Raw genomic sequence first — 15579 nt, forward strand, 5'->3', positions numbered from 1 at the left:
ACATGAATCATATATATATATAATTTTTTTATTAGCACCTTTAGGATTTCTGTAACTGCTGCAGGATTTTTTTTTTTAGCCATTTCTATTTTTTTTTACTTTTCGTTTTCTGTCCTGACATTTACATGTGAAATCCCCCCCAGGAAATTCTTGTTCCATATAAATCCTCTGCGATCAGCAGGTTGATATATCTAATATTTTTGTTATCTTCAATGTCCTCTATGGCAGACACATGGGTAACAACTACTCCTTGCAGCTGAGGTAGGACAAGTACTTCTTGAGACCGCTATATAAGGGGGTGTTGCCCATCCCAGGTTGTTATTCTTGTCCTACCTTAGCTGAAGGAAGAAGTCGATGGGTTCCCTGACACATTTTTCTTATTTTTTTGGAAAGTTGGGGGTTCCCTGCCTTCCCCCTTGACTGACCTCAAGACCAGGCACTTTCTAGCCACCATGGTAATGCACCTATTCACAGCATGCAGCCTTGGTTCCAGCGCTATAAAGGCAGCTCTCGTGCCCCCCCCCCCGCCCCAGGGCACACCTAGCCGATTGTGTGGCGTCCTATACCCTGTGGGAGTTCGGAGGAGCGTTGACATCTCAACGCAGCGCGTCATTGATTTTAGGCAGTGATTATACACAAAAATGTGAGCGGGATCGCAGGTAGTGGCGCCAAAACAAGGTAGCAAATCCAATGCAAGTGATTATACCGCAAGCGACGGTCGCGGTGCGCCCTACTGATATGCGTACAGCTGGGGAAGAGACTGAAAAATGTGTTTTTTCCTTGCGACGGCTGTGTCACGTGAGCGGTTCAGCCAATGAGGGTGAATCACTCACTGCCACGCCTCCAAGCCTCATCTGCTCTCCCTCCTCGGTATAATCAAGATGCTGCTCGGCGGCAGCGCTGGGTGACATCACAGAATAGCGCTGCCGCCTTGCAGCACTTGGTATAATCAAGGACTTAGGTGGTCATAGCGGTGGGTGATTATTTATTTTGCTGTGTGTGGGGGGGGGGGGGGGGTAGAGGTACGTGCAATTTTTTTTAATTTGACCTCGGGTATATCTCCTGGGGTTTCACACCAGAGACAGAAGCTGGTTCTGGATGCCATGTATTTAAAGTTCATATTTTTTACCCTGCCTTAAGTTGTTCCTTTGGATAGTGCATTAGCAGCATGTCCGCTCCTGCAGTTACAGGGGACCAGAAAATGGAGCAGTCTCAGCAGGAAGCTTAGTTTGTGAAGCCAAGGAAAGCCGTTTCAGAAGGCTAAATATTGTGCAGATTGCGATGTTAAGCTTTCAGCCACCTATCCCAAGAGATTTTCCCCTAATTGCATTAGGAAGTGATCGAGGAGGAAAATTCTGCTCAATTAAACTCCATTGAGTGGATGAAGACTTGGACTTTGCATATGCATTCCTATGTACTTTTTAAAGGCACACGAGATTGACAAAGGCCCATGTCACAGACTTCGTTGGATCTGCAGCTTGACAGTTTAATAAATTCTTATTCAGAGCAGGCAAGCATTTCGGAGCTTGGAGATGGTTCCTCATCTGAGGATAAGGGCCAAGTGGCTGTCGGGTCCTTTAGGATGATCACCATAGACTTGCTCATTAAGACTAGGAGAAAAACATTGAATATTGGGGACACCAGAGAAAAACTAGGGGTCGTAGACCAGGCCCTCTTGGGCTCTAACATCTGTTCACAGTTCTATTTAAAGATGTTGTGAAGACCGAATGGACATCGCTGGATAAAAGATCAGTGATGTCTAGGAAATTCGTGAAAATTTACCTCTTCTGCAAAGAGTTGCTGTACCTGGGTAATACCGCAAAAGGTAAACTCGGCCATTGCCAAGATGGTGAGGAACACGATGATTCCCTATGGATCAAAAAATGGAGGGTGTGTTACACAAACAATACTCTGCTGTTGGAACGATGCTGAAACCAGCAACAGTCTGTATTGCAAGAACAGTGATAATTTGGATATCTATCTGGAAGATAGGATTGAAGTGGGAACACCAAGGCAGAAGTTATTGAAGGACTTCTAGATTCTTACGGTCTCAATCAATTTTTATGCGATGCTTCCATAGATATTCGGATGGCAGCAATAATCTCTGCATATATTCTAGCTGTGAAGCGAGTGCTATGGCTTGTCTTGGGAAACAGATACCCTATCCACGAAAATGCTGGTGACTTGACCTGAGGGAGCTTATCTCTTTGGCAAACCACTGGATAATATCTCCAAGATTACTTCTCTCTCTTTTTTTTTTTTTTTTTTTTTTTTTTTTTTACACACCACAGCAGAGCCGGTTATGGTTTTCATCATTCGCCAGACCTTTTAAGACCACATTTTCAGGACACAAGATCCTGTAAACCAGGGAGAGCTTACAATCGGAATTGGGATTTGCAACAGCAAACCTGGGGTCACCCTGGACAGCCAGCTACTCTGAAGACAATCAGGAAGCAACGTTACTGAAAGGTGCAGGGTCCAAAAAGCAGACTTCTGGGTTTGGCAGTTTTATAGCCCATGGGTATTCCCTGGAATTCCTAAGGATGACAGTTTTTCACTTCAAGGAATCACAGTTTTTACAAAGTACAGAAAAGAATCTAGCCTTAAATCAGGATCTGCTGGTCAATGTTGCAATTCAGCCAGTTCTGCCTTATCAGAGGGGCAACCAGTTTTGATTCGGTCCTGTTTCTAGTGCTGAAAACATCTGGAGGATTCAGGGCAATTCTCAATCTAAAAGAAATGAATACCTTTCTCAACATTCAGCAATTCAAGATGGCATCTGTGGGGGCAGTCATGGCAGTAGTGGAAAGCAGAGCATTTCTAGCCTCTTTAGATTTAAAGAATGTTTGTTTATCTCCATTTTCCAATAAAAGAATCGCACTGCCGGTTCCTGAGATTGTCTGAATGGCCGTCGCTACCAGTTTATGGCACTTCTCTCTTTGGACGGGCTACAGCACACAGAATCTTTACAAAGGTCATGGCAGTGGTAGTAGCATTGCTAAGGCAAAAGGGAGTTTTTGTGTTTCCATACTTGGCTGACTGGCTAATCAAACCCCCGTCAGAGCAAGTTGCCAAAGTTCATGGGCACATACTGCATGACGTGTTGCAAGCTCAAGTCCTTCAATTTTTAGGAGTCGTGTTCGACACGGAAAAATATTGGTGTCCATAGCACCCTCCAAGGTCCACAGGATTGAGGGGGAGGTCCTATTTATTTTTTTCAGAAGGCTCACAAGACCATCAAAGGTACAATTTATGCACATAATTGGACTTCTCAATTCAGTCATGGACGTAGGGCCTTGGTCTACATTTCATCTCGGACCTCTTCAATTAATTTTTTTTTCTGTTTCGGGGGGACACTGAAATCCCAGTCAAGAATTCCCATTTCCCAAGACTTGGCTTGCAATAGTGGACCTCAATCAAGAACTTGCATGAAGGTGGGAATTTGATCACTCTGGTTTGGATGGTGTTGAAGCCTGACAAAAGTCTCTCAGGATGGGGCATGGTTTGTCAGGATCAGGTGATCCAGGAACTCTGTGTAACGGATGCTTGCCACAAACCGTACAGGACTATGCGAGGCAGAGGTGGGGATTAGAAAACACCGACCTTGTGTCCGGTGTGCAGGTTCATACTCGTGGATAACCAGGTCAGGATAGGAGAGTTTGTAATCGTTTGAAGGCAAGTCGAGGTCGAAGGTTGGAGAGGTGCGGATCGTTGATCACTAGCCGGGTCGAGGGTAGGATGGTCGAAAGTAAGCCGCGGTCGAATGTAGGCAAGGTAAGGTGAGGCAAGGCTTGGTGCTTGCGACAAGCAACAGTCACTAGGTTTTATACTTGGCCAACTTCCTGGTGAAGGGCTGGGCCTAAATAGGATGACCGACAAATCAGATGCCAGATTGCTGCTGCAGGCAGGCGAGAACCTGGAACCAATAAGGTGACTGGACCTTAGCGGGGGCAGAGTCTGCGCTGGAACCTTACACTTTGGTCGCGTCAAAAGTCTTGAAATCAATGTATTGAAGGTTCAAGCTGTATTTTTATGCCTTCAGACAACATTGAAGCATTCTCTGTTAAGAATTCTATTCAACAACATTAAAGCGATAGCATATATAAACTGGCAGCGGGGAACAAGGAGTCAGAGCTCCTCCAGAGTTTTGTACTGGGTAGAAAAGGGTTTTCCATGCATCTATGCAGCCTGCATTTCAGGAGGCAGAATTACAACGCTGACCTTTCTCAGCAGGCATTGTTTTCGCACAGGAGAATGAGAACTAGACCAGAGCGTTTTTGATCAGTTAGTATAGACCCATGGTATCAGCTATCAACAAGAACATACAGATGTATGTGTCAAGATGGCACGGCCCGAAAAGTCATAGCCAGGGATGCTTTCTCGATTACTAGGATTTCAATCTTTGCTCTCTCTCTTTCGAGAGAACAGGCTAAAGCTCTCCTGATAACCCCAGAATGTTTGTCAGTACAAGAGCTTTCAGAAGGGGTTGAAGCTAGCATCTCTTGGGGTCCAAGTTTCTGCATTTGGGTGTATTCTATCATAGGTAGATTTCCCTGGATCCTATGGTCACTTGATTTAGGAAACATTTCTAGAGTTAGTCCTATGTTTAGGATCCCTGTTTCTTTGTGGGATCTGAATTTGGCACTGCAGCAACTTTCTTCTTCCTTTTTGAACCGGTTCACAAGCTCCCTATGAAGTTACTCACAGAGCTCCTCATACTTCCTCCCAAACCTGGCCCTACTACCTCCTTCCACATTACTGTTGGAACTACGATCATTCACCCAGTAGCCCAAGCACGCTGCCTAGGGGTCACACTCGACTCCTCTCTCACATTCGACCCTCACATTCAAAACATTTCTAAAACTTGTCGCTTTTTCCTCCGCAATATAACAAAGATACGCCATTTCCTCTGTTGCTCGACTGCTAAAACTCTGACTCAGGCCCTCATTCTCTCCCGTCTTGATTACTGTAATCTCCTGCTGTCCGGCCTTCCTGCCTCTCACCTGTCTCCCCTACAATCTATCCTAAATGCTGCTGCCAGAATCACTCTACTCTTTCCTAGATCTGTCTCAGCATCTCCCCTCCTGAAATCCCTCTCCTGGCTTCCAATCAAATCCCGCATCTCACACTCCATTCTTCTCCTCACTTTTAAAGCTTTACTCTTCTGCCCCTCCTTACATCTCAGCCCTAATTTCTCGCTATGCACCATCCCGACTCTTGCGTTCTGCTCAAGGATGTCTTCTTTCTACCCCCTTTTTATCTAAAGCCCTCTCCTGCCTTAAACCTTTTTCACTGACTGCCCCACACCTCTGGAATGCCCTTCCCCTCAGTACCCGACTAGCACCCTCTCTATCCACCTTTAAGACTCACCTTAAGACACACTTGCTTAAAGAAGCATACGAATAGCACTGTGAACATTCTGAACACATGATACATAAAGCTTGGGCCCCTGCAGATGCACTTACCAGAACTCCCTCCTACTGTCTCTATACGTTCTCCCTACCTACCAATTAGACTGTAAGCTCCTCGGGGCAGGGACTCCGCTTCCTTAATGTTATGTTTATGTCTAAAGCACTTATTCCCATGATCTGTTATTTATATTATCTGTTATTTATTTGATTACCACATGTATTACTACTGTGAAGTGCTATGTACATTAATGGCGCTATATAAATAAAGACATACAATACAATACTCACAATTAATGTAGTTCTCACCGCAATTACTATGGCACATAGAGTTGGGGAGCTCCAACCTTTATCTTTTTGCGAACCATTCTTCCAGGTACATCAGGATAAGATCGGGTTAAGGACTTTCATATCAATCAATATTATTGTGGTACCCTCATTTTGTCTGAATCTGACTTGTGGTAGGGAGCATCAGTGGCACAATCTGGATGTAGTTAGGGCTCTAACAACATATATATATATATATATATATATATATATATATATATATATATATATATATATATATATATATATATATATATATATATATATATATATATATATATATATATATATATATATATATATATATATATATATATATATATATATATATATATATATATATATATATATATATATATATATATATATATATATATATATATACACACACACACACACACACACACACACACACACACACACACACACACACACACACACACACACACACACGACTGATTTAGTTGTGGGAAAACCCTCATAGGTTGTCCTTTTTGATGGACCCAGAAAAGTTCAGGCAGCTTCAGTTGCCTCAACTAGATGAATTAAGACAGCCTATTTGCAAGGCATATAGTATAACAGGAGAAAATAATCTGGTAGAGTTGAAGGACCACTCTACTAGGGCACTTGTAAATTCATGGGGATAAAAAGCTTGGGCCACTGACCAGGCTGCTGCTTTACAAATGTCATGGTCTTTACACATAATGTACTTTGCTAAGCATTTCAGACCTCGATGTTCAGTCATCTGCAAAAGCAAAATTTGGAAGACTGGTGCTTCAAGCAGTTCCAACTGTGAAAATAAGTACTCCCTTCCAACAGTCTTAAAATTTCTGTGGGAAATCCCATTTGTGTCCGCCATAGAGGACATAGAAGAAAAGAGGATATTCACCTTCGATATTTCGGTTTATTTAAGTCCTCTATGGCAGATTACTTCCATGTGTTGCATGTTAATGTTTTTGTGCTTCCTTTGAAGACCGCTTTGAGTGCAGATAACTGACCTGGGATCGTAATGCCCACTTATAGCGGTCTCAACAAGTATTTGTCCTACCTCCATTTGGAAGGAGGAGTTGCCCATTTGTGTCTGCCTTAGAGGACTTGAAGAGACCGAAATATTGGAAGGCAAATGTCCCCTTATTATTATTATAATTATTATTATTGCTATTATTGCTTAACTGAAGGGCTGTTATGCTGTATGCCAATCTGTTGGTCTCTTGCCATTCAGGGTGACTCTGGAGGGCCCTTGGCTTGCAGAAGGCGCTCTGGGACCTGGTACTTGGCTGGATGTGCATCCTGGGGGCTTGGCTGTGGCAGAACTTGGGGTGCCCCACAGGTGGGACATGAATCTGATGAAAGGGGATCCCCTGCCATCTTCTCAAAGGTCTCAGCCCTGTTGGACTTCTTAACTACTGGCACACATGATGGTGAGTGACAACCTTGCTGCTGTAACCTGGACCCTGTCCTTTGAGCTGGGTTATTTAACTGCAGCAGATATCCGAGGGAGCCAATTACTCACCATTCCAAACACGCGTGCTTTAGTTTTTTTGTTTTTTTTTACTTACACACACAAAGGGGTTTATATAGGTGATTACTGTATATTGCATTTGTTGTGTCAATGCTGGGACAAAAGCATTGACCAAGCACCATACCGTTTGTACTGTGGACAAGTAGCCAACATTATCGCACTAGCTGGCGCTCTCCTACGGGTGATATGGGGTCGGGGTTAACATGCTCTCATCCGTGGCTGTTGTAAAATAATGTGTACAAAAAGAGAGGAAGTGATCACCAAACCAGGGGTGATCCCAGAAACTTCAAATGACGTGGGGGCACTCACGGAAATGTGGAAAAATAACAAAATATCAGTTTATTCAAAGGATGGACAGTGAACAAGAATACACGTTAAGTCTACAAAACATAACCCCTTCACCGTGAATAATGCCCCCTAACTGGCTATATAATACATTAAAACAATGGCAGGTTCTCCTTCTGGTGCGTTGTCCCACTCCAAAAATGCCAGTGGGAGTAATCTCTCAAAGCGATTCACAATTATAGTACAGTGCGTGTTAAGCAGCATTTTACTTGGGTCATGTTCCCAATGTGAAGAATCCATGTCTTCAGCCTTTCTAAACGTGTGTCTCTGGATGTATGCGGCAGGATCTGCTTCTGTCACCACCAGGTGCTGTCTTGTTAAGTCATTTTGGACCCTATTTACCAAGTAGTACTATGGCATCAGCATTCATTTTATGCCAGCACTAGAAGATTGCTTATGTCAGAACACTGCTTATGGGCATTTATCTCCTAGGTGGCTCCAACTCCAAAATGCAGAAGATTACTGGGGAAAATGGAATGATTAAATACCCACTGAGCATGAACAGCAGATATTCTAATAACAGGTGAGGACCCGCTTTACTGTGTAATGCCTTGCACAGAGGATGTCTGCATTTAGTAGGTTTTATTGCAATTTGTCTTGGATGGGTTCCGGTTTATCATTGTTAGACTGTATAAGGTGTCTTGCCAAACTGCTAGTGAAACATTTCTTACGGTTTTATTGCTGAGTTTTAGCTGTCTCTTGTCTTACAGTCTCTACATTTGGACTATTACTGTGCAAGAGGATAAGATGATCCAGATCAGAATGATCCAACTGGACATTGAGTTCCATGTCACCTGCGACCATGATTACTTGTCCTTTACTGTAAAAGAGAAGCTCATTAGTGAGTATATCCTTGGCATACATTGTTTGTGTTAGAAACTTCTCCATAACCTCACACCAACTCCATGCTTTGTGCTGTAAACAGGACTCTGTTTCAATTGGTTCATTTATAGTTTTCTAACCCAAACATCCTCCTTGACATACACGATGCAATTTTTTTTTCTTCTCCTTTCCATGTCTATTCATGAAGCGAAGATAAATCTTCCTTCCTGTGCAGTGGCACAGTGTCCTTTCACCCCCACCCAGCATTCAAGGTATTCCGTCGTCCCCCCCCGTAGCCCCCTACACCTGTTCCACCTTATCCTTGTTAAGACTCTTTTTTTTTTTTTTTTCAACAGACACACCTTAATTTGTATTTGAACAAAACACTGACTTGCACACTCCTGTTTTGTTCTTCTCCCTGATACAAAAGAATTTCTGGAATCCATGTTGGTGCAGAATCTTGTATTGTCATTGTTTCTAGTACATGCTGTCTTGGTTGTTTTGGGTATTGGCTTATTGCTCTCTCCTGCAAAAATCGATACATCCTTGTGCTGCCAAGGTCTAGAGCAGGGATAGCCAACCCATGGACATTGCCCGCGACTGCATTTGGAATGACCCACATTCACCCCCCCCCTCCCTTCTACCAGGGCAAACGGCTCGCACCGTAAGCTGGGCTCAGCTGCAAGTCGGGCCCAACTTCCACATCCGCCCGCAGGGCCCAAGCTCCCCTCTGCTGCATCCTGGCCCCCCGGGTTGAATTTTTAGAGAGGGTGTGGGGGGCGGGAGTAATAAAGTGAAGGAGGGGGAGGGGCAGTAGAATAGTGGCCCATATGGGAAAACAAGTGTTGGCCACCGATGGTCTAGAGTTAGCAGTTTTCTGATATTGAAGAAAAGGGTTCACCAGTCCTCCCTCTATTACTTGAGCTGCAGCAGCTGGGTGAGGTATGTCCATCTGATCCTAACTGTACATGTTTGTAGTCTGTGAGCATTGGTTTCAGCCCTTTCTATAGTAACCTTAATGTGCATTAATTCACGCATATTCTGACCAGCTATGTTTTTAATAACTGTTTGGGGCTTCAGAAGAACATTTTCGTTGTGCATGAAGTTGGAGCAGATCTTGCCATTCTGTATGGTCACACAGTGACGCACAACGAGGACCGAATAGTTTTATTTTTTCATGTGCAGGAGAAAAGAATAGGGGCAAGTGTTTAATTTCTTCATTTCAGGCAAGATGTGCGGATCAGTCACTCCATCTCCTCTTCTTATACCATCCAACCATGTCACAGTGACGTTTTCTTCTGATGGGAGCATCACTGGCTATGGGTTTGAGCTCCACTTCTCTGCATCACCTGCCATATCTGGTGCAGGTCAGTGCTGGGTTGCATTAATGTTGGACATGGGTGGGGTTGGCCATGGAAGAATTAATGATTGCCTTTTTCATTCTGCAAAAGGTTCTGGCTGTGGCAGTGTTGCTGTATTAAAGGAGGAAGGGAAAATTGATACTGTTAATTATCCTGGCTCGTATGAGAGTCTCACATCATGTCACTGGATCATCGAAGCCCCTAAGGATCACATTATAAAGGTAGGAACAAAAGCACAGTGCTAAACATCTGGCCAACATCACAGTGCTGTGTGGGTGAGATATCGTACGTGCTGCAGAAGAGAAGAGGCCAAATGAATGAGTTCATGTTTTGAGTTGTTTGGGGTCTTTTTCAGCTCATTTTTGAAGATTTTGCCATGGAGTTTGAGAAGGATTGTGAATATGATCATGTTTCTGTTTATGATGACATTGAAGAGACTTGGCTTATTGGTGAGGAATATTTATCACTCCATTAGACACGCAGGGTGTGGGTGACTATAAGTAGGTGAACAATCATCCAATGCTTGCAGACTTATTGCACTTTTGTGAGTGAAGGACCTCGTCGCATCAGATTTGTGTTCCATTTCAATAGCCATGTTGGTTAAATATCTAGGTTTATAAACTTGCCAATTGACTACAAGTTCTCTGCTATCTCTCAAACGTTCTTTTGTGTGTGTGTGGGTTTTTTCCCCCCTGCTCCTCAGCAAGATTGTGCGGCTTTTCCCTCCCTGCTCCTGTCTTCAGCCCAAGGAATACCATGCTCATTCGTTTCAACAGTGATCAAGAGAACAATTACCCAGGTTTCAAGGCCAGATTCGTCTTTTTGCACTCGAGTAAGTAGAATTGCCCACTCTCCACTTTACCCGCATCCTTACAGGTACAAAGCAAACTGGATATCCTTCCTAATAATGCCCATTCTCTCTGGATTAGAACAATACAATTTGGAGCTGGGATGCCTTTGTGCTCAATGCACAAGAGTGGTTTTTCTCTGTAGCCTCCCACAAATGGTCTGGTAAATGCAATAAGAGCACCTTTAGAGAACCATGTAAAATGTTGTATTCTTGACATGAGATGAATCCATGTGCATTACTCCCAAAACTTATTGCCACAAAAGACAAAGTCGAGGACCATTCAAGTTGCATCTGAGATGAGCAGGGTTCTACTGTAGGCCAACCCAGAGAAAAAAATGTAAAGATTTCTCTCTTACCTGCAGTGGCATGGTGCGGCAGCGTCTCCCGGCATCCCACTGTATCTCCCCCTACAACTCCTATGAACATGGCAATGCAGTGTCAAATTTGACACTGCATTGCCATGACAATGGGGCGTGACGTCATGGCGTTGCGCTGCCTCAAGTTGCCATGGCATGTTGCAGGAGGATGCCGGAGATGCCAACGCACCCCGCCGCCACTCAAATATTAAGAAGCTGAACCCCTAGCCCGGAGAAAAGTGCCCAAAACCCGGAGTGGTGACAACCCTGGAGATGAGCATTGCAAACCTGTCCTATGTATTTGCTGCACTGTGTGCAAGACTGCAGCTCATTAGCACTTTTTTTCCTTCTTCTTCTGCAGAGTATGCAGTGTCAAATCTTACTACTGATCACACTCCTGTTACTGTAAAAATATCCAAACCGAAGTCTGTTCCTCTGGGTAAGGAAGAGGATGAATGCACAATTGATGTCTGCATAGACCTCTATCCCTAATAGGCACCCATGCATTTTATATTCCATGTATCTGACCCTTTCCTTGTGTTTTTTTTTTTTACTTCACTCTTCATCCACTCTACTCTCCCCCACTTCCCCATGTGCTTTATAGGTGGTCCCTGCTTCCTCCATAAAACAAGCTGAATAGTCCTGTTTTTTTTTTGTCTCCCAGGTGTCTGTGGGAAAGCACCATTGACCTCTTGGTGGGCCCTGTCTCGTGTTGTTGGGGGGGAGGAAGCTTGTCCCAACTGCTGGCCCTGGCAAGTTGGCCTCTTGTTCCTCAGAGGTTTCCAGTGTGGGGGGGTGATACTCTCCTCTCGATGGGTTCTGACGGCGGCCCACTGTATGCAGTAAGTAAGACTGACCTGTAGCAGAACTGTGGGTACCAGTTACTGTTGATGTCAGTCAGTGTGGGTAGGAAGTGCAATATAAATTCTAAAAATAACTTCCCATCGAAACAAAGTATTCATCAATAACCCTCAGTCTTCTGATTGTGAGCCTCTAGTAAGATCTAGGTGCATTAGTGCTGGTCTGACCAACAGTGGGTGTACTGTAGTTGTGATCAGGTTTGTACGACCGTTTCAGTCCTATGTCTTCTTATTGCTACATAACAGGGTTGGCACTCCCCGGGGGGCAATTAAAAGGAATAATGATTTGTGTAGATTGAAGGATTGGTCAAGTGTGGCAATTACAGAATAACATGCCCGCACAAATCCATAGGTAGAATACAGGATTAATGGCATGATTAAGTGGACTACTGTAGAGTAAAGGGACCTGGAGTAATTTCAGATGACTTAAATGTAGCTGAGTAATGTAACAAAGCCATGTGGAAAGCCAGCGTGTTGGGTTGTATAACACTTTATATGCCATTGGTGATGCCTCACCTAGAGTATAAAACGGGATAGTCACTCCGCGCTGGCGCTGTCTGGAGGGCTGAAAGGGGCGGGGGAAGGGCTCTCTTGCTGCCGTCTGCCTATAACGGACTCCACACCCCCTAGAAACTTGAGCTCCTGGAAGGGAGCTCACAGACAAGAAAAACAAACAGGCAGAATGGCACACTGAGACACACAGTATTTATTGACACTCTACACGTTTTGCACGTAGTGCTGACGAAGCTCTACGTGCGAAACGTGTAGAGTCATGTGAAGCTGCCCCTGTTGATTCTGTTCCGGCGGAGGTTGTGTTGGAGAACGCGGGTCTCTCTGCTGATTGCCGTTTTGCTACGTAAGTAGATTGGGTCCGGACCCCTCTGTGATATCAGCACTGAGTTCCCCGGTTTCTCTCACTCCTCCTTGTCCTATATTTTTGCTTTTTAAGCATTTTTAACCATTTGTGTGCCTATTGTAATTTTAACCTTGACCCCTTGGGGTCAATAAATACTGTGTCTCTCAGTGCGCCATTCTGCCTGTTTTGTTTTTCTCACCTAGAGTATATGAGGTTTCAAAGAATGTATCCATTCAATGGCAAAAAATGACCTGTGGGAAGTCTTTCCTTGAAGAAATCTAGCAATTACAAGATTAACTAACACAACCACTAACCATCTTGGTGACTCATCAGCATTCAGAGACCCCATGGATCGAAAGTCTCTTTAAGAAACCATTAACTTGATAAGTTAGGTACAGCTATAGACAAATTGTTGCCACAACATGCCTGTCACATACAATGAAGAGTTGGTTTACCAATATTCAAGAAGCTATTGAGTAATGGATAGCTGAACAGATGATCCTTATAGATTATGAGGTCAAGGTTTGTCATCACTACAGCCAATTAAATGTCTAGCAATATCCCCTGCCTAGTCTGTTGCAGCTGGAAGAGGGCTGTGACTAAAGTCTTTGTTGGCAGATGTTTCTTCAAAGCGAGAGCTAGTCTATTCCATTTTCCAGATGTCAACTTTTCAGGGTCAGAAGTAGAGGTGATTATCGTCAGAATTACTAGAGGAAGTGTCTCTTCTGCTGCAACATGTACTTCCTCAAGGGTTTCAAGCAGAATTTGTTTGACTTCTGGTTCTTCAAGGGTCCAAGATTCCAGGTTAAGCATACAGGTGGTTCCAGAAAATTGGAAAGCAAACAAGACAGTAACCGAGATCACATCAGTCCCTTTTTAGCACGCACTCCAATAATACATAGTGTAGGGATGTAAATATCCACAGAGAAGCCTCAAGTATACCACTCAACCACAAAATAAAGGGCTAACAATGGTAACAGGATGTCTGGCCTGCTAAAAACAGAAAATAATCTTTAATAATCAACAACGCCAAAACAACAAGTGAACGTATGTACCAGTGAATTAAAAATAGGAATAAAAATGAATGAATCCCCAGATGGGGAGGGTGCTAAGGAGAAAACTAGTAGTGGGGACAGTAATAGCAATATGGCAAACACTAATATAATGTAGATGCCAGTGCCAAACACACAATAATCCCTCTAATATAACTACCAGGTCACCTAATGGGCTAATGGGCACCGCCTGTGCTCCCATCTACGCAAACCACCTATTTGGGATGGTGGGAGGAGACGGTGGTGTTCATGGAGGACCATCAGGAATTCACTGAACATATAGTTTGGATTAGGTACATAGATGATATTTTGCTTCTATGGGATGGCACGGAGAACCTTCTGACTAGGTTTATTAATGTTAAATACCAATGACTCTAACTAGGGATTGACTTACCAATTAAGCACACGAAGTATTAATTTTCTGGATCTAACGATTACAAAGAACGAGGAGGGTAGACTGGAGAGCACGATTTTTTTGTAAGTCCACCTCTACGAACAATCTACTTATGGCCACTAGTCACCATACTACTTACAGTGACGGCTAAACTAACTCTCAGGTGGCCTGCGGGTAATTTAAAACCCCGTGCAGACGCGGCCGGTTTTTGTTTCTGGTGCCGCAGGTGCTTCCCATTGTTCAGCGCATTAGCGCTGAATGGGGAAATGGGCCACGCGTGGCCGCAAGATGCGGCTGGCGCGTGGCCAAGTTCGGCGGCTGCCAAAAAAAAGCCCCCAAAAATTGCGGGTAAATGGCAGAATAAAGCTGGCCGCAGCAGTACATGATCAATAGTATACCTACCAGCCAGTTCATGCGCCTTTGACGTAATTGCTCAAGTACTATTGAGTTGTAAACAGCAGGCGGTAGATATGACGGGCCATTTCATAGAGAGAGGCTACAGTAAGCAAGTGGTCAGGAGGGCATATCGGAGGGCCCTACATACCCAGAGGCATCAACTTCTGAGGCAACGTCCGTCAATCGAGTCATCTGATGGAAAGTTAATCGGGTTAATTTGTACCTACAATGACCAATGGGATATGATACGCCAGAGCTTACTCAAACATTGGCACATTTTGGAACAGCACATTGATCACCTGCACAACATATACTTTGACGATTTCAGGACCTGTTGTAGGTCAAAGAACCTGAAGGATATTCTTGTGTCTAGTCACCATAAGAACAGTCACAACAGAACCTGATTAGGACCGAAGGGGTTTTACCCCTGTGGCCGCTGCAAGGTGTGTCCCTTAATGAGTAAGACAGAGTTTTTCGGACTCTAGTAAGTTCGTTTCCCCCCCCCCCCCCAACCCCCCCCCCCCAATAAAGACGTTTATTAATTACATGATGACCGGATTCCTCAATCTGATTACGTGTATACTGTATGTAAAAAAACAATATGTTGGTGAAACACATAGACCACTCAGTCAGGGTGCTAGAACAAATAGGTTCTGTTCGGGATGAACGTGACACCCCTGTGGCGAGACGGGAATGATATGCATAGGAGGGAGTAGGAGAAATGATAATTTCATACCGTAAGTCGGTAAGAATAATTCCACTTTCAATGTGGAGAGAATCGCTCAGTCAAATGCTAGAGCAAAAGGTCATGCTTGGAGGTGGTCGGGCTAAGAGGAAATGTGAGGAAGTACTTCACAGAAAGGGTGGTGGTTTTGTGGCATAGCCTCCCAGAAGTGACAGGGGCAAATGCAATAATGGAATTAAAAACACTTGGGATATACCTAAGGCTATCCTGAATATAAAGATAAACCAAGGATCAAATGGGGGTCAGTGGTTTTGCAGCAGATGGGAGAATGGGCAGACAAAGTGG

General features: G+C 44.0%; 1 protein-coding gene across 1 annotated transcript in view; it reads left to right on the forward strand.

The window, feature by feature from the left end:
* Window positions 1–15579, forward strand: part of OVCH1 (ovochymase 1) — a 57849-nt gene that overhangs the window by 18898 nt on the left and 23372 nt on the right. The window contains 9 exon segments of the mRNA XM_075599195.1: window positions 6958–7156; window positions 8035–8125; window positions 8313–8443; window positions 9651–9785; window positions 9876–10006; window positions 10141–10234; window positions 10489–10635; window positions 11374–11430; window positions 11656–11833. Coding sequence (XP_075455310.1) covers window positions 6958–7156; window positions 8035–8125; window positions 8313–8443; window positions 9651–9785; window positions 9876–10006; window positions 10141–10234; window positions 10489–10635; window positions 11374–11430; window positions 11656–11833 — 1163 coding nt within the window.

Source organism: Ascaphus truei, chromosome 5 (assembly GCF_040206685.1).
Source record: "Ascaphus truei isolate aAscTru1 chromosome 5, aAscTru1.hap1, whole genome shotgun sequence".
Classification (NCBI taxonomy): Eukaryota; Metazoa; Chordata; class Amphibia; order Anura; family Ascaphidae; genus Ascaphus; species Ascaphus truei.